Genomic DNA, 20804 nt, shown 5'->3' with positions numbered 1-20804 from the left:
AGATGTTTAGCAGTAGTCTTTATTAAATACCTATTAACTGGGCTGTGACTTTAGAAAAGCCATTGGATCTATTTTACTTAATAAATTGCTTTATCAGCTTGCCACATGTCACATACATTATATTTTTCATTTTTTTAATTATAAAAGTAATTCATCTTTGGGGAAAAAAATCAAACTATACACTTAGCCAAAGTAAAAAAATCCATGTCCATTTATCCCATCCATTCCTCCATTCTACTCTTCTCTACAAAATGTTCTTCTTGACCTTTATCTATGCATTCAAAACCATATATGCGCTTTTGTTTCTTAAACAGAAATTAGAATATATTCTGTGATTTAGTTTTTCCCCTAAAATATGTATATTTTGGAAATCTTTTCGTTTCATATATATTTTAGGTTGTATTGTGCTCCTCTGTGGTATGGATTACCATAACTGATTTAACCTCTCCCTAAGGATTGATATTTAGGTTGCCTTCATATTCTTGTTTAAACCATCCAGAATTAGCATTCTCATATGGAGATTTTTGTATAAGTGTGAATGGCCATATTCTTAGAAGTAGAATTCCTGGTTCAAAGGGAATGTATGCTTTAAGTGTTGAAATATACCATTAAATTGCACCTTAATAAGGTGTTCCAAACTATGCCGCAGTATTAGTGTATAGATATGTTCACATTCCCACACCTTCACTAAAATTGAATATTATCAATCTATTAAAATTTTGTGGATCTTTTTTTGGAGGTGGGGATGGTAATGGTATCTCATTGTAATTTGCACTGAACTGATTACCAGTGAAATGGAGCTTTTAAAACGTGTTTAATGGCCTTTTATTTTTCTGTGAAGTGCCTGATTATAGCCTTTGTCTCTTTTTCAGTTGGGTTTCTTTTCTTACTCCTTATGATTTGTGGATACCCTTTTCAGCCAACCTTGAAACTTGGCCAGGAGCCATCTTAAATCCTCACTCCTCCTTGACCCTGGCCTCTGGATAGCCAATTAATTAGGAAAGCCCACCCAGTTAGCTTGCCAATTATTTCTTTGTCACATCCTTTCTTTCTAACCTTACTGTCATTCATTGCTTCTGGTACAGACTTTCCTCATGCCTGGACTGGTTCAACTAGCCTTATAACTGCCTCTAATTTTCACCCTTAAACATGACTGTTAGAAATATCTGACACAGAAGCCTTAGCACATCATTTCCTACTTAAAACTATTTTGAAGTTCCCATTTGCACTCAGGATGAAATAAAAGTTTGTTAATATGACCTTTAAGGTGCTGTGTGATTTGGTTTACAGCTGCTACTCCTTGCTATAGATTTTATGTTCTAAATTGCTCATAATAGCCTGTCGATACCATGTTCCTCTTTTTAGAGCTGGTTATCTCTGGATAACTCCTGTTTTTCTTTTCAGATTCATTTCAGGCATTAAATCTTCAAAAATACCTTCCCTAATTTCCCCTCTTCATTCTTACACATCTGTAGCACCTTGTGCATATGTCAGTCTTCGTAGGTGTTGGATTATATTATTAATTTCACTGTCTCTTGCTTCCTAGACAGAGTTCCTTTTGAGAAGTTAACATGTTTTTGCATTCTCAGTAGTGCCTATCATAGATCCTGGTACATGTTCATTCGATGAATGAAGAAAGAATGGGGAGTACAAGAAGATGAATACATATAGAGGGAGAAGATGGATTTAGTTTTGGACATGTTGGAGTGTCTCTAGGAAGTATGAGGAGAGATGACTAACACCAGATGTTGAGCATAAAGTATTTAGAACTTAGAAATGTTTGGCTTGGGTATATGAATTGAGAGTTTTTAGCTTAAATGATAGTGATGGAAGCCTTGAGTATGAATGACCTAGTCCAAAGAGAATATGTAGAAGGAGAAGAGAGGAGTGTCAAGTTTAGAACCTTGAGAAATACCCACTCACCATTATGATGTGTAAGTACCAATATCAGGTACTTCATAGAGGTCAATTACAAGGAAAGTCAATTCTTGACTATTCGGTAGATAGGAAGTTCATCAGTTATGTTAGCAAGAACTGAAGACCAGATAAAAAAAATGTTCTCAGAATCATGGCAGAATATTGATAGAGTTCACTCCTGGTGGCCTCAGTTTACTCTGAAATAGGAAACTGACAGGCTGGAGGGAAGGGTTCATATGTGGATTGAAAGTCTATTATATTCCTGCACTAAAGCAGAGAGCTTACTCTCTGGCTGGGGAGAAAGTCAGTTAACAAATAAAATAATAAAGGTATAATGAGGAAACAATGTATTATTAGTCTTAAGGCAAATGATAAAGGTTTGGAATAGCTGCCGTATGGGATGGGAAAGGGGATGACCTAGGGACACATGACTGTATTTTGGAGAGTTCACTTGAGGATGAAGGCTAAATATGTGTAGCACTGTATGTAATAAGCATGTGGGACTTTTCTCCAGCAGTGCTCAGCAATTAAGTATAAATAGATTAAAGTGGATGGGAATACTGAACTAACGTTTGGACATAACAGAACAAGGACAAGGGGATAAGTTGGTTTGGGGTGCTGAAAAGAAAGTGGTAACATAATGCTCTGTAATGTGGATGTGAAAGAGTGTGATAGAATGTTAAGAGTGTTTGGTCCTCTTCTTTTATCAGTGGATCTGAACAGGGGGCATTTTTGGTTGTCACAGCTTGGGGGGTGTTGTTCCTTATACCTAGGGAGTAGAGACCAGGGATGCTACTGAACATCCTAGTGCACAGAACAAACCTTACAACAGAATGTTCTGGCCCCAAATGCCAGTAGTGCCAAGGTTGAGAAATGCTTGATCTGTATTAGTTCCTTGGTGATTTCATCTAATTCCTGTCTTTAAGTACAATTTATATGCAAATGGCCTTCAAATTTGTATTTCCAATCCAGACTTTTTGCTCCCAACTCAGGTTTGTATATCCAGCCTACCTACTCAGTATCCCTGTTTGGATGTCTAATAGATATATCAGGCTGCTCCACCTGCAGCCTTTCTCATATCAGGAAGTTGCAACTATCCTTCCACTTGCTTGGGCCAAAAACCTTGGTGATTATTTCTTTCACACACCACATCCATTCCATAAGGAACTACCTGCTCTATCTTCAAAATATATTTGAAATCCGACCACTTCTTGCCATCTCAGTTTCTATTAGACTGGTACAAGCTGCCTTTATCTCTCACTAGGACTACTACAGTAACTTCTTCATTAGTCTCTTTATTTGTAACCTTATAGTCTGTAGTCAACACAGCAATCAAAGAATTCCTTTTAAAACAAAAGTGAGATTATGTCACTCCTCTGCTCAAAACCATGCAGAGGCTCTTCGTTTTATTCAGAGTAAAAGCCAGAGTCCTTACAGTGGCATCTATACCTCTACATGATACGACCACTCATTATCTCTCTGACCTGGTTTCCTACTGCCTTCCCACTTGCATACTTCATTTTAGCCACACTTGTTCTTCAAACATTTTGGACACATCTCCTGCTTTAGGGCCTTGGCCCTTGCCTGTTGTCTCTGCCTGAAATACTCTTGCTCTAGATAACTGCATGTTAATAATCACCACTTTCAGGCTTCTGCTCGCATGTCACCTTCCATATGAGGCTTGTCCTGATTACCCTACTTAAAATTGCACAACTTCTCCCCTACTTTGCTCTCTGGATCTTCTTCACTCTGCTCTGATGCCTTTTTTTTTTTTTTTTTACATAGCACTCACCATTTGTAACATAGAATATATTTTACTTATTTATTATGTTCCTCATTTTTCTCTTTACTAGTATGGGAGTACTGCAAGGGTGGGACTTTTGTCTATTTTGCTAGTTAATATATATCAAGAACCTTCAGTAGTATCTGGTGTAGTAGGCACTCAGTAAATATTTGTAAATGAATAAATGAATGCTATGGGACTTGAATTCTTGATGAGGTCAAAGAAGTAGTTGATTAAAAGTAAGGAAGTAGAAATTAAAGGTTAGAAGTTTGTGGTCAGATGTACACTCTGGGAATATAACTATAAACAAAGCAGTTAAAAAACTGCCTTTATGGAGCTTACCTTCTAGCTGGGGAAATGTATAGTAAACCATATTAAATACATGTATCTTATGTTTGATAGTTGTACATGCTAAGGAAAAGGGAAGGTAACATTTTAGATAAGTTGGCCAGGAAGGTCTTGGTGAGAAGGTGCCATTTGAGTGAAGATATGAGAACGGGAGAGAAGGAACCTTGAGACTACAAGGGTAAAAATATGCCAGAGGGGTAATGCAGATAATGCTGAGACTAGGGAGAAATAACCTGTAAGGAGAACCATATGGTAAGTAGGTAAGCAGAGTGAGGTGAAAAGGCCATTTTCTGCTAGCTACCTTCTCGAATAGAATCATTTTTTTTCTTAGAGTAAAAGAAAAGGGTTTGATCCCTTGTTTGTTTTAGCTGTTGCTTTTGCAAATTAAATCTTTGTGTTTTAGGAAGTCATTTGAGAACTGATGATGATGTGGAAGGGGTAAATTAGGAGTTTGGGATTAACAGATACACATTACTAAATATAAAATAGATAAACAACAAGTACCTACTGTATAGCACAGGGATCTATATTCAGTTTCTTGTAATAAGCTATAATGGAAAAGAATCTGAAAAAATATATTACATGTATACATATGTATATGTATGTATATGTATAACTCAGTCTCTTTGCTGTACATCTGAAACTAACATTATAAATCAACTAGACGTCAATAAAAATAAAATTAAAAAAAAGAATTGATGAGGGGGGAGGATATAGCTTAGTGGTAGAGTGCATGCTTAGCATGCATGAGGTCCTAGGTTCAATCCCCAGTATTTCCATTAAAAATAAATAAACCTAACTACCCCCCCCCCCAAAAAAGAATTGATGATGACAAACTATATTCTTTGAAAACATATTTTAAGGCAACTTTATAGCATTACCTTTTGTGGACAGCAGAGGGAACCATTTTGTCAGTTATCTAAATCTAAAGGAGATTGTTTTGAGATAAAGCCCTTTCATTTACTATGTTATGAAAAAAGAGTAGTTCCTTTTTTTTTTCTTAATAAAAATTTGTTTTCTTCTAGAGCTCTGTTTATATTTATTTGTATGGCTATACTGATGTCAGAAAACTTGATAGAGTAGTCATGAAATTTAGAAGAATTAATAAACAGTATGAAATCTTCAGAGCATAAATTGCATTTTTTTCTGTAATCATTTTATGGTGTTTGTTACTTGCTAGCCAATAGTGGCATTGATAACCTACTGTCATATTGGGGTTTCTTTTTAGGTTATACATTTGAATCTTAAAATTCTGTTTCTCGAGTCATTCCTGTCTTAATTCTGTTTTGTAGCAGAAAATGTATATTGTCATTTGAACTTAGTTTACTTTGCTACAGAAAGTCTTAAACTTTATTCTTACTCTCTTAAATGACCATGTAAGGTCCTGGGATCCTTATTTGTGCCTTGAATGTTTTCTGCATTCTGTGAATGTCCAGCACAAATTTATCAATCACCATGGTTATCCTTTGTAAAATCTGCCCCCATTTTTCTTCCCGTATGTAGTAACTGACAGTAGACCTTTTGCTCCTTCATAAAGTGACAGTATGTGACTACTTCTTACTTATCAGCTATTTATCAGATACTTTGGTCTCTGATCAAACTAACCTTTGCCCTGCTGACTTTCAGGGTGGTTTTTAAGAATCAAATTAAGAATATGTAATTAAAAGGACTTTGAGAGAACTTTCAGATTGCAAGGCTGTAAAGGGTAGGGTAACAGTGGGAAAGTACAGGATGATGAGATGGGTTTAAAAGGGGCATTTAAAAAGGGAACCAACCTACCAGATATATTTTTTAATTAATATCTTGGTGAAAGAGTTGAGAGCTTGTTTACTGTTCTCCAGGTGATTCCTTGGTTCATTCATTTAAAAAACAATGCTTACTGTTGGGTACTGTGCTGGTAATAACAATATAAAAAAGATGAGGTACCTGCTTTTGAGAATCCCTTATTCTCATAGAGGAGTGAACACATTTTAACAGTTTCACAATTGAAGGCAAGAGCGTCTCTGTGGCTGGCCTAGGAGTGGGCGGGCATTGGTCAGAGAAGCCTTAAAGAGGCCAGGAGAGCTGGGCTTTGAAGTTTGGTTGAGTTGGAGTTGGCTGGGCAGATGGTGGGTGTACAGTGTAACAAGGAGTTGGCTACCTAGATTTAAAATCTAGCTCTGATACTTATGGTGTAGTCTTAGGCAATTGTGTGCATCAGTTTTACCATCTGTAAAATGGGGATAATAATTGCACTGACTTTATAGGATTGTTGTGAGAATTACATGAATATATGGCGGCCATTTAAACTGTGCCTGGCATATACTAACAATTGAAAGTTAACTTTTAATGTTGTCATTTTAGAAATCTAGGGGTTGGAATTGGCAGGTTGTGGTCTTTGACTGAATGTGAGTGTTAAGAGTAAAGGATGTGTCTAGGGTAGTGGTTCGTAGCCTTGGATGCATGTTAGAATCATCTGGGCAGTTAAAATGTGCTGATACCTGGGCCCCACCTCAGACGAATTTAATCAGCATCAATGGCAGTGTGGCCCCAGGTGATTCTAACACTGTCAGACTGGGAACTACTGATCTAGGACCATTTCCAGGTTTCTGGCTTGGGTCACTGGATTGCTGATGATGCTGTTTACTAGGATAAAAAGCAAATTGAAAAAAGATGTTGCTTTTAATTTAGCACTTGGACTCTCTAAGAATCCTTTTAGTATTTGCATGATTTCACTTTTTGTAACTAACAAATACTTTTTAAATATTTATTTCTGGATATCATAAATGACCCCAGACTATATAGATGACTTTCATATTCTTGTGTCTTCATTTCATACTTTGAGTTTCTTTTTAGGTATTACCTGTATTATCTGCTGCTGTTCTTTCTCTTTGGACTTACTACCTTTCAGTATACCCTGTAATTTACTTATTGTTAGGTTTGTTTGATTATCTTTAAAAAATTTTTTTGTTGCTTCCTCTCCTTCATCCTGTCCAGCCCCACAACCACTGCTACCACCACTACTAGAATGTAATTTCCACCAGAACAGAGATCTTATATTTTTGTTCACCAATAAATGCCAAATTCCTGGTACATAGTATATAATACATATTTCTTGAATGAATGAATGAAATACTTTCAGGCTGGTTTTGTTTTCTTCTAGGCTCTTGGCTCTGCTCCAGAGTAAGTGAGATATTGTAGAGCAGAATTTCAGAGGGATCTGTGAGAACTGTTTCTTCCTGTATTTAATTGATAAAGATGAAGCTTAACTTTTGGTTGCTAAAGGTTGTAAGAATATAATTGAGCAAATGCTTCTTAATACATCTTAACAATGAAAACTTTTTTAATGTTTTGGTAGGAGCCACCAAAGCCACCTCTAAATAATTTTAAAGTGGGAATGAAACTTGAAGCTATAGACAAAAAGAACCCTTATCTGATCTGCCCTGCAACTATTGGAGATGTTAAAGGAGATGAAGTTTATATCACATTCGATGGCTGGAGTGGAGCTTTTGATTATTGGTGCAAGTATGATTGTCGAGATATTTTCCCAGTAGGGTGGTGTCGCCTCACAGGAGATGTATTACAACCACCAGGAGCTCATGGTAAGATAATGACGATAACTGACTAGTACGTGTTCTTTTATTTTATTGAAGTTAGGTCTAACTGCTGTTGGCATTAAGGTTAGGACTTCATGCCCAACTGAGGAGCAGCAGGCAGAACAGTGAGGGTACTGTCCAGGCTAGAGAACTGGAGATAAAAGAAAGCTATAATTAGAACCCAGCATCATAGTCTGAATTGACAGTCCATAACAAAGAATATGGGCAAAGCTATAAGTCACACTTAGACCATTGAAGCCTTGCTACTGTAAGCATTTTGGGGTGCTCAGCTACCTTTACAGTTGATATTCTATTTAAAATTATGCATAGTATTCCATTGTTTATATCTCAAAGATAGTTTCTGAAAGGTTGGGCGTAACAACTGTTATATACACGTTTTACATGATTTCATTTGTTTTTCCAAGTTAAATTGATACTTTGATATTATTGTTAAGTAAAATCTACATGTCAGTGAAAATTTTTGACTGTGGAAGCCATTGTGGATTAGTGCTTTGGTAGTCATGTGTTTATCAGTTGTAATGCGGTGCTTCCTAAGTTGAATACTATGTCATCTAGTCTAGATATTTTCTTTCAGAGAAAAGTCATCAAAATATTGAAGCTCCTTGATTGTCTCTTCCAAGTATATAGACATGTCTAACCTGGTCTTCTGTGATGGAATTACTGCTGAGATTTAGTGGAGTCTAAGCACAGAACTGAATCATTGGCCTAAGTTAAATGTAAACTTACTAGTTGAACACATGTAAACATACTTAAAGTTTACCCTACTAAATTTGTTTATTTATACCAGAAAAAAAAGAAAGGTTGGTCTAGAAAATGATTAGGTAATGTGTATGGAGGAAGGCTGTGGCTAGATATGAGAATATGGCCATATTATTTTTATAATTGCTATTAGAATCTTCTGTAATTTGGAACTTTAACACATCCCATTATACTACAATACTGCATACTATGATGTTCTTTTTATTAGGTACCTTTTTTGCCAGTTCTCTGCTGCCATAATTTTAAGACAGATATTAATGGTAGATTTTTATAAAAAATTTAGTATAATACAGATATATATGTGCATATGGCACTAAAATAAGGCATAGTTTCTGCCCTCAAGAAGTTTACCTTCTAGTGGGAGAGGGATGAATGGAGGGATAGATTTTTTTTTTTAAAAATACAGTACAGAATTAGTATATAAAAATAGTGATGTATGCTAGATATTAAGGTGGCCCAAAGACATCCAGTCCATTTAGGCTGGAGGTAAAGGTGGTTAGGTAAAGGAAAGTTTCACAAAAAGACACATGATTTGAGTGTTAAGAGAGGAGAAGGAGCTTGCCAGGCAGAAGGGAGATAAAGGTAGGGGGCATAACAAAGGTAAAATTACACAGTGTGTTCTGAAAACTGATGAGTTCAATTTGGGACATGGTGACTTTGGAATGAGTGGTCAAGAATGCTGTTTTCCTCCACTATCTGGTCTCCCCCCACCTTTTTTTCTTTTTTCTTAGTAGCAGAGTTTGGCTGCCTAATGTAAAGACTAGATTTCTAGCCTTTCTAGTAGTTAGATATGGCCATGAGACTTAAGTCCTGGTCTATGGGATAAAAGTATAGGTAGTGTGTTCTACTTCCAGGAAGTGTATTACAGAGAGGTGAATGCCCCATTCTCTCTTCCTTCTTGCTCCTGTCCTGCTGCTAGGAATGTGGTTATTTTGGGGGGAGCTCCATCTTGAACTTTGAAATGGGGGCCATATGGAGTAGAGTGGAAAGCAGAAAGGAGCCAGAGTCTCTGAGAACTTTGTGGAGCAGAATTTTTATAGTAGCCTATTCCAGACTGTTGTAAGAGAGAAACTTCTGTGTTATATAAACCACCATTTCAGGCTTTTCTCTTACTATTAGCTGAATTTAATCCTAACTAATTCAGGACAGCCTGGTGGACATGTCCATTGGAATGATGCATATACAAGTATGAAGCCTAAAAGAGTTAGATTTTGGTTGACAGAGCAGGCTTGAAAATCATCATGTTCATTCAAATAAATACTCTTTGTCAGGAGAGATTATAGGTGCTGGCGGGGGAAGGGGTGGGCAGTTTACACATCCTGTTGAGAGATGTAAGTGGTAAAAGTTTGAGGTGTGGTTTTAATTGTACATATGTAACAGGTGGAAGTAGAAGAGGACCCATGACAGAACCTTGTGGATTAACATTTAAGACAGTAATTCTCTTGAATCACTCGAATCACCTGGCGGAGCTTGTTAAAAGACTGATGCCCTAGTACTCACATCTAGGGGTTCTGAATCAGTAGGTCCTGAGTAGGGCTCAAGTGTTTCCATTGCACATGGTTTGAAGCCTAAACTTTGAGAAACACAAGAATAAGAGATGGGTAGATGATAGAATTCAATTTAGGACACTGAGAAAAAGTATGTATAAATGTAGAAGAGTCACGAGATTGATACCTCCGAAAACAAGAGAAGAAAGATTTTAAGCAGTAAATATTCAGCACTATCAGATGCAGCATTAAAGTCAAGAGGGAGAGCTCATTAGTGGTCTTAAGTAAAAGTGTGATTACTAGACTTATTTGGAAAAAATGGATATAGAGAGTTGAGTAAATAGGAGATGCAAAGTGTTTTTTAAAATGTGGCTTCACCAATGTTTTCTGAGATCTGCCTCCTCTGTCCTCTACCACACTAGACTTTTCACCAGTTAAAGTGAAATTTAGATCCTTTACCTCAATTTATGTCTCTTTACCCTCCACCATTCATAACTGTCTTATTTCTTCTGCATTCATTGAGAGTGGCATTAGACAGTGTGATACTTTTTGCTTCAACCGTAAAACTTAATTTAGAAAACTCAAGAGGAGAAGGAAAGTCTATTGTATTTACCCACAGTTTTACTCTTTCAGTCTTCCTTCTTCCTTCCTGATTTTCAAAGATTCCTTCTTTTGTCTTGTTTTGTTTTGTTTAGAGAACTTCTTTTAGTCATTCTTTTAGAGTATGTCGTTTGGCAACAAATTCTTAGTTTTCCTTAATCCAAGAATGTCTCTATTTCTCTTTCATTCTTGAAAGATGGTTGCTGGATATAGAATTCCAGGTTGGCAGTTGTTTTCTTTCAGCACTTGAAAAATGTTGTGCAGCTTCCTTCTGACTTCCATGGTTTCTGATGAGAAGTTTGCTTTTATTCGAATTGTTTTTCCCCTATAAGTTTCATTATGATTGAGTCTTTTTCCTAGTAGTTCTTCCAATGTTTACTTTATGCTTATCTGTTTTCTGGCTACATTATCAGGTGTATACAAATTTTGAACTCTTATAACTTCCTAGTCAATTGAACCTTCTGTAGTAATCCTTTTTATGGTGTTTGTTTGTTTGCTTTACCTTAAAGTCTACTTTATCCTGTGTCAGTGTAGTTACACCAGCTTTTGTTGGTGTTTTTATTCTTTTTCTCTCTTTGTCTAATTTTCAGCCTTTATCTATCCTAATCTAAAAAGGTGCATTTCTTGCAAATAGTTGGATTTTGATTTTTTGGCAAGTCAGCTTGTCTTTTAACAGAAGCTTTTAATCTGTTTATTGTAATCACAGATATATTGAGTTTTCAATATGCCATCTAATTTTGTGCTTTGTAGTTGTCTTGGCTTTTCTGTGTTTTATTTTCCTTTTTTGGGTTATTTTTTTCTTGTTCCATTTGTTCCCCTCTTCTTGTTTGAAAGTTATACACTATATTTTCTGTTCTTTTAATACTCTAGGAATTTTAACATGCTTTCTTAAAGGAAGCCTGAAATTAATCAATATCTCTATTCTGCACTGACAGTGAAAGGAACTTAGAATACCTATTTACTCTTTTCAAATTCATGTTATTACTGTTGTATATTTTAATTATGTATTTTTGTAATCCTATAAACTATTACTGTTGTTGTTTACATAGTCAATATTTGTTGAGATTCACCAATATATTCAACATGTTCTTTGCTCTTTATTCCTCCATAGCATCTCAAACCTTTCATCTGGAATTAATTTTCTTCTGTCTGGGGTAGAGCCTTCAGAATTTCCTTTAGTGAGTATTTGCTAGTGGCATGCTTTCTCAGTTTATGTTCATCTGAATATGTCATTATTTCAACTCTTTCCTTGAAAGATATTTTCTCTCGATGTAGAATTCTAGGTTGGCAGCTATTTTCTTTCAGCACATTGAAGTTATCATTCTTTTGCCTTTTGATTTCCATTGCTGTTGAGAATTCAGCTGTCATTCTCTTCCCTCTGACTATAATCTCATTTTTTTCTCTAGCTGCTTTAATGTGAGAATTCAGCTGTCATTCTCTTCCCTCTGACTATAATCTCATTTTTTTCTCTAGCTGCTTTAATATTTTCCTGTTGTCTTTGTGTTTTGCATTTTCGCTTTGATACTTCTAGGTGTGGGTTTTGTTGAATCTTGGCAAAACTATGCTTACATGAATGATAAGTTGTTTACTTTCATTGTGAAAATTTTTAAATGTTTGATACTATAATTTAACTGTTTTTTCATTAAGGATTTCAAATGGCACAAGCAATGTGACATTGTAAAACACTTTTTACAACGTTTTTTAATTTTTCTTTTTTTGTCCTTTTTTAAAAATTGAGGTGTAGTTGATTTGCAACATTGTGTTTCAGGTGTACAGCAAAGTGATTCAGTTATATACATTTTTTTCAGATTATTTTCCATTTTAGGTTATTACAAGAGATTGAATATAGTTCCTTGTCCTATATAGTAAATCTTTGTTGCTTATCTACTTTTTGTATATTAGTATGTTATCTGTTAATCCTATACTCCTGATTTGTCCCTCCTCCCCATTCCCCTTTGGTAACCATAAGTTTGTTTTCTATGTCCATGAGTCTCTTTGTTTTGTATATAGATTCTTGTATTATTTTTTAGATTCCACATATCAGTGATATCATTTAATTTTTGTCTTTCTCTGTCTGACTTACTTCACTTAGTATGATATTCTCTCGGTCCATCCATGATGCTACAAATGGCAGTATTTCATTTTTTTTTAATGGCTGAGTGATATTCCATTGTATGTATACACCACATCTTCTTAAACCAATCATCTGTTGATGGACACCTGGATTGTTTCCATGTGTCTTAGCTATTACAGTGCTTCTGTGAACATTGGGGTGCATGTATCTTTTCAAATTGGTTTTCATGTTTTCCAGATATACACCCAGGAGTGGGATTGCTGGGTCATCATCATGGTAGCTCTATTTTCAGTTTTCTAAGGAACCTTCATACTGTTTTCTATAGTGGCTAAAGCAATTTACACTCCCACCAGCAGTATAGGAGGGTTTTCTTCACACCCTCTCCAACATTTGTTATGTGTAAAGTTTTTGTTGATGGCCATTCTGACTGGTGTGAGGTGATATTCACTGTAGTTTTGATTTGTATTTCTCTTATAATTAGCGATGTTGAACATCTCTTCATGTGCCTGTTGGCCATCTGTATATCTTCTTTGGAGAAGTGTCTATTTAAGTCTTCTGCCCATTTTTGGATTGGGTTATTTGGTTTTTTGATATTGAGTTGTATGAGTTCTTTGTGTATTTTGGATATTAACTCCTTGTTGGTCACATTATTTTCAAATATTTTTTCCCATTCCATAATTTGTCTTTTCATTTTGTTGATGGTTTCTTTTACTATGCAAAAGCTAAGTGTGATTAGGTCACATTTGTTCATTTTTGCTTTTATTTCTTTTTCCTAGGAAGGCCAATCTAAGACAATATTGCTACAATTTATGTCTGAGAATGTTTTTCCTATTTTCTAGCAGTTTGATGGTGTCATGTCTTATATTTAGGCCTTTAAACCATTTTGAGTTTATTTTTGTATATGGTATGAGGGAGTGTTCTAATTTCATTGATTAACCTGTATCTGTTCAGCTTTCCCAATTCCACTTGTTGAAGAGACTGTCTTTTCTCCATTGTATATTCTTACCTCCTTTGTTATAGATGAATTGGCCATAGGTGTGTAGGTTTAGTTCTGGGCTCTCTATTCTGTTCCATTGATCTATATGTCTATTTTTGTGCCAGTACCATGCTATTTTGATTAGTTCTGGGCTCCCTATTCTGTTCCATTGATCTATATGTCTATTTTTGCGCCAGTACCATGCTTTGTAGTATTGTTTATGACTTTCTTTGAATACAAATAATCCAACCCATGCTAAGGTAGTTTTTGGAAGCAGTAGAGTAGAAACAAAGATGTGCCCATTGGTACCACATTCTGATTTGTAGATTCACAGAAGTCCCCAGAAGAACCTTAGGATTCTGGGGACAGTATGGTGAAAAATTGTTAGTTCAGTGGGTGGGAAGGGATAAATTGGGAGTTTGAGATTTGCAAATATTAACTAATATATATGAAATAGATAAACGACAGGTTCATACTATATAGCATAGGGAGTATATTCAATGTCTTGTAGTAACTTATGGTGAAAAAGAATATGAAAACAAATATATGTATGTTCATGTATGACTGAAGCATTTGCTGTGCACTGGGAATTGACACAACATTGTAAACTGACCATACTTCAATAAAATATATATATATATATACAAAAAGTGCATAATCACGCAAAAGACATTGTATATATGATTCATTTTGATTTTTTTCAAGCATTTGCTTATTAATTGCAGATTAATATGGTTAGTGCATAGAGGAAACATTTATTTTAGCAATATATCATTCATTAGATGACAGCTATAATATAAAGTATCATTTTTAGATACAATGTGATATATTCTTGAAAGCCAAATATTTTAAAATTATTTTTAATGTAATTTTTCTCTAATAGAAAAAGTAATAAATGCAAAAGACAAAAAAATGAGAAAAACACATAGAGATAATCATAGCAAACAGTTTTATCTATATTTGTTTTCATAATGCCCTTTTTTCTTTTTGTTTTACACATAGACGTTTAGAACATGCACCCAGCCAAATTAGTAGAAAAATGGTAAGTTATGGTATATTTATTCCTTAGAATAATATAGAACAATTTAGAATAGTGAGAGTTTTCCCATTTACTAAGAAAGAAAATTCTCCAGGATGTATTAAATAAAAAAAAAAAAACCAAATACATATGTATAATGCCATTAAGTTAAAACAAAACATGTATTTCTATATGTAACTATTGATGTATGTGTATAATTCCATAGAAAAGATCTGAAAGGCTACACAGTGTATCGAATCTGTAATAGTAATTATTTCTGGAAAGGGGTGTAGGGTGGTAAAGGAAGTGGTAATGGGGACTTTTGATTTTATCTGTGGCCTTTTTTAAAAAAAACAAGAATGTATTTGTATTTTACATTAGTATCTTTAGATTAATTAACAGTTTCAGTTTGGAAAGAGATTATCCTTCATATTTTACTTTCTTGACTACTTTTTCATGATATTTTGTGATTGTATTCCCATGTGAAATATATCTCTACAAATTCAGTTTTATTTCTGTTTTATATTCCATCATATGGTTATATCATAATTTATTTAACCAAATTTCTATTTTGTTTGACATTTAGAACATTTCAAGATTTATGTTACTAAACTAGATGATATGAAGAATATATCTTTGCATACTTCTCTAGTTATTTACATAGAATAAGTTTGCTGAGTAGGGGGATATGTTTCTCAGGCTGACAAATTGTCATTCGGAAAGGTGTACTCATTTCCACTCCCCTCAGAGGTGGGTGAAAATGTTTTTTTCCTTCTCCAGTCAATTTTGGTCATTATCTTATTTTTGCTAATTTTAAAAATGTTATTTAAAAATTTTTTTTTCCTAGATTACTAGTGAGGTTAAATCTTTTTCTTTCCATGTATTTTGGCCAATAGTATATCTTTATCATTTTCCTGCTAATTACCTTTTCCCACTTTTTTCTTAGAGTGTTCCTTTCCTTGTTGTTCTGTTTGAGTGCTTCATTTACTGCACATATCAACCCTTTGTCAGAAAAGTAAAAACTTTTCCTCAGTGCTTTGCTTTTTAATGTTATTTAGGGTCTTTTTAGAAAATGTACAGAAATATTAAACTTATCCACTTGAATGTTTAATAATTTTTTAAACATTTTTTATTGAGTTATAGTCATTTTACAATGTTGTGTCAAATTCCAGTGTAGAGCACAATTTTTCAGTTATACATGAGCATACATATATTCATTGTCACATTTTTTTTCGCTGTGAGCTACCACAAGATCTTGTATATATTTCCCTGTGCTGTACAGTATAATCTTGTTTATTCTACATATGCCTGTCAGTATCTACAAATTTTGAACTCCCAGTCTATCCCTTCCCACCCCCCTTCCCCTTGGCAACCACAAGTTTGTATTCTAATGGTATTTTCTTTCTCTTTCTGACTTACTTCACTTAGAATGACATTCTCCAGGGACATCCATGTTGCTGCAAATGGCATTATGTTATCATTTTTTATGGCTGAATAGAATTCCATTGTATGAATATACCACATCTTCTTTATCCAGTCATCTGTCGATGGACATTTAGGCTGTTTCCATGTCTTGGCTATTGTAAATAGTGCTGCTGTGAACACTGGGGTGCAGGTGTCTTTTTGAAGTAGGGTTCCTTCTGGATAGATGCCCAGGAGCGGGATTCCTGGGTCATATGCTAAGTCTATTCCTAATCTTTTGAGGAATCTCAATGCTGTTTTTCACACTGGCTGCACCAAACTGCATTCCCACCAGCAGCGTAGGAGGGTTCCCTTTTTTCCACAGCCTCTCCAGCATTTGTCATTTGTGAACTATTGATTGATGGTCATTCTAACTGGTGTGAGGTGATACCTCATTGTAGTTTTGATTTGCATTTCTCTGATAATTAGTGATATTGAGCATTTTTTCATGTGCCTATTGATCATTTGTATGTCTTCCTTGGAGAATTGCTTGTTTAGGTCTTCTGCCCATTTTTGGATTGAGTTGTTTGTTTTTTTCTTACTAAGTTGTATGAGCTGCTTATATATTCTGGAGATGAAGCCTTTGTCAGTTTCATTTGCAAAAATTTTCTCCCATTCCGTAGGTTGTCTTTTTGTTTTACTTATGGTTTCCTTTGCTGTGCAGAAGCTTGTAAGTTTAATTAGGTCCCATTTGTTTATTCTTACTTTTATTTCTGTTGCTTGGGTAGATTGCCCTAGGAGAACATTTTTGAGATGTATGTCAGATAATGTTTTGCTTGTATTTTCTTTTAGGAGGTTTATTGTATCTTGTCTTATGTTTAAGTCTTTGATCCATTTTGAGTTTACTTTTGTGTATGGTGTAAGGGAGTGTTCTAGCTTCATTGATTTACATGCTGCTGTCCAGTTTTCCCAGCACCATTTGCTGAAGAGACTGTCTTTATTTGATTGTATATCCTTGCCTCCTTTGTCAAAGATTAGTTGACCAAACGTTTGTGGGTTCATTTCTGGGCTCTCTATTCTGTTCCATTGGTCAATATGTCTGTTTTTGTCCCAAAACCATGCTGTCTTGATGACTATAGCTCTATAGTATTGTCTGAAGTCTGGGAGAGTTATTCCTCCAGCCTCTTTCTTTTTCTTCAGTAATGCTTTGGCAATTCTAGGTCTTTTGTGGTTCCATATAAATTTTATTATGATTTGTTCTAGTTCTGTGAAATATGTCCTGGGTAATTTGATAGGGATTGCATTAAATCTGTAGATTGCCTTGAGCAGTATGGCCATTTTAACAATATTGATTCTTCTAATCCAGGAACATGGGTTATGTTTCCATTTTTTAAAGTCTTCTTTAGTTTCCTTAATCAGTGTTTTATAGTTTTCCGTGTATAAGTCTTTCACCTCCTTGGTTAGATTTATTCCCAGATATTTTATTACTTTGGGTGCTATTTTAAAGGGGATTGTTTGTTTACTTTCTTTTTTTGTTGATTCATCATTAGTGTAAAGAAATGGAATGTTTAATAATTTAAGGGCCTTAAAGTTAAATAATTTCAAAAGGCACAAATAATATTAAATTAATTGAATGTCATAAATTTTAAAAATCTGTATTGTTTTAATTTGTTTTGACTATTTCTTAAACAAATTGGAAATGTTTGCTTTTCAACCTTTGATTACTTTTCCAACATTTTTATAGGATACAGTACTTAAAACGTTTTCAAATAAGGACTAAAGACAATTTGCTTGTATATTTCCTTAAAGAAATGTAGTGAGGCATCCATGGATGCTACTTTATTTGACTTTACATTAAAACCTTCTTTAAGCTTTATGGTTTTCTTTTCAAAAATAGTAATTAAATTTAATTTCCTTTAAAACTTTTTCTAACAGTTTTTCCCTCAGTATTAACGTTTGTGTAATCAGAAACAGCCAAGTTCTTATCAGGTTTATCATTGGTAGAAAAAAATCATTGAGAAACATAACTTCAGCAGAAATTTAAGCAAACCGTGTGGCTTTTTTCCCCTTGTTTATTTAGGTTTTCCTGTCTTGGCTCCTGTTAATGACTCTAAGTCTTTCAAAGCTCTTTACTTCTGCTTCGTGCTGTCACAGCTCATCAGATTTATTCTGGAGACCTGTACAGGTTGTCTGGTGAGAAAGAGTGTGTGTGCTGCTATGTCATTGGCAACTTAAGGCTGAATCAAGTAAACTAAAACAAGGTCCGTTGTAGATTTTCTTCTTGCAGAATTTACTTGCTCTTGCTGTCCTTTGTTTCAATTTGTCCCCTTCCACTTTGTTGCTTATATATATAGTTTTCTCTAAAAAAGTGATAGAAATTTAGGAATGCCCTGTAAACTGTTGGTTTCTTCTCATATTGCCCCTTCCTTTGTCTTCGGCATATATAGTTATAGAAATTTATGGCCAGTCATTTCATTAAAGTTCAAATATTTAATACACAAAGGAGCAAGACTTGGAATCCAGCAATTTAGAATCATCATTGGGACAACTATTATTTTAAAGGCTATTTATGATTTTTAAAAATTTTTTCTTTTTCCTGTCTTTATTTGGGAAAGTTTGTTAACAAATAGGTTACTGTTTCACTTTATAAACACAATAAATGTAGGTTTTTAGTCTTCTCAGAAATTGGGGAAATTCAGAAGGAGATTCTTCTCAAAAGTTTGATCCAGTATTAATTTTTTTCTAGTATTGTGGGATATTCAAAAATTTTTATTTTGTTTTATAAATTGCTACATTGTAAACCACTTACCTGGCTTTAAGGGTACTTAAATACTTTTAAAGTTAACTATATAATTAAACTTTAAATTTATGTAATTTCTAAAACATTGATGAATTAGTTTTATTTGACTTAGCTTCAAATTTATGCATCATTGATTATAAATTAATGACCCACACTGATGTGAAGTGTAGTCTTGTAGTCTAATTCCTTAAGCAATTGTGACCATACAGACCAGGAAAGAGGGCAGCAAACTTCCAGATGCTTTGAGTATAAAGTTGCAGGATCCCAAGGGTATAGAGGAATTCCCCTAGTCCAAAGGGAAATGTGGAGGAGGGGAAAACCTAGAATCAGGAAGGTGTAGCCAAGCATTCCTGTGTAGTGGCACTATATGCTATCAGTGGTCAACTTAACTCTTTTCTTAATAAAATCCTTCTGTTTATTTGGGTTCCCCATCCCCTGCCTCTCATGGAAATAGCTTTAATTTTCAAGTGGAACTTAATGGTAATATGACATTTCCTTCACAACTTTGTAAAACATTTTTGATAATGAATAATTGGTAGAACTATCATGTTAGGTTTTCTTTGTTTAATAATTCAGACATAAATTGTATGAATAGGAACTTTCTTCTAAAGATTAAAGTGAAAAAATAGATTTTAAATATAATTATCTTGGATACTGTTAGCTGCTTCTTTGAATGCTGGTTTATGTTGTGTGTGTATGCATGCATGTGTATGGTTTCGTTTTTAATTAAAATTTTAAGGGAGTGAGTTTTAAAATCTAAACTTTTGATCTTTTTAAAAATGTAACTAGTCATTTTATATTATAGTCCTATTTTGTAAAGCCCTTCCTATGTAATATTTTTCTTTTGAACTGTTTCAAAGTTAGTCTTTTGAGAAGTATTTCAAAGTTCCCAGTGAGCAAAGTAGCTGCTCCCCACCCCCACCTCATTCTCATTTAAAAAAAACAAAACAAAACAAAACCAGAAATTATGGCTGCTTTTGCTCTTTGTAACCAGAGGACGTAACCAGAGGACTATGTGGTTTCTATAATTTGTGCTTCATCTCTCTTTAAATATTAAAATTAAAATTTTAATAGTTTTTCAGACGTATATTTACAAACCTTTTCCTTTTATACGACTGTGTGTTTAGTAAACACCACATAAAGCAGCACTTTTCCTTTATGTTACAGTGGGTTAGATGTAGCAGAGGTACATAAAATTAAGGCGGTAAAAAGTTCAATGTATATCAGTCCTATCAGAAAACTTCTGAATTAACACTCAAGTATTTGTTTAGATTTTTGCCCTTAATGTAGCTTATAATGAAATACAGACTAATATGCTTAGCATATTTAGTCCTTTTCTTGTTTGGTATAAATGAAGTAGTTAGAAATGCTCTCAACCCAAATTATTCACTCAAAAGCCAAGAAATTTAAAACAGCTGATATTTACAGCTTGGAACAAATGTTTTACTTGTGCAAATGAGTCAGCTATTATGATGCAAAGAAGTATCTGGAAGAAAAAAAAAAATGTCCTTTCTCTGTTTTAAGTATTTCAGCTAAATACTACAGTAATTGCAAGCAGAACCTGGAGCTTCTTTCTTGTTTCTGTTCTATGATATATTTTAACAAGTTCTCTTGAGACTATTAAAATGTCTTGGTTTTTAGGACATGTAGTCCAGCGGGGATAACTTTGTCAACAGATGCAATGGGTTGGCAGTTAGATTTCGCATGTCTTCTTTTCTTTCCAGATTCTCTGACCCAGGGTAACCTTTGGTTCTTCTCTGAAGGCAGGAGTGAAGGAAGTTTGAGCAGGTGACTGATGATGACTGTCTATACAGCTCACAGACAATGTGAATTACTTTAGCAGTCCTTTTAGTCCCCTCCTCCCACTCCCCTCCAAACCAACAAATGCAAATCGCTTCATCCCCATTTGCTAGAAATTCAGGCTTGCTTGGGCAACATGGGTTTTGTTGTTAACTTGCTTTCTCCAGAAAGGCAGTTTTATTCCTGGTAAAGGAGAAAGGCTCTCAGGTGGAACCTAAATCACCCTCATGGTAAATACAGCAACA

General features: G+C 34.6%; 1 protein-coding gene across 3 annotated transcripts in view; it reads left to right on the top strand.

Moving 5' to 3' along the window:
- SCML2 (Scm polycomb group protein like 2) overlaps nt 1-20804 on the top strand; it is an 83992-nt gene that overhangs the window by 31087 nt on the left and 32101 nt on the right. For all 3 annotated transcript variants that reach the window (XM_072956180.1, XM_072956181.1, XM_072956182.1), the window contains one exon: nt 7386-7629. In XM_072956180.1, coding sequence (XP_072812281.1) covers nt 7386-7629 — 244 coding nt within the window. The remainder of the gene's footprint in view (nt 1-7385; nt 7630-20804) is intronic.

Source organism: Vicugna pacos, chromosome X, assembly GCF_048564905.1.
Source record: "Vicugna pacos chromosome X, VicPac4, whole genome shotgun sequence".
NCBI classification, from domain to species: Eukaryota; Metazoa; Chordata; class Mammalia; order Artiodactyla; family Camelidae; genus Vicugna; species Vicugna pacos.
The sequence above is the reverse complement of the archived record's forward strand: the minus strand, read 5'-3'. Positions and strand labels throughout refer to the sequence as shown.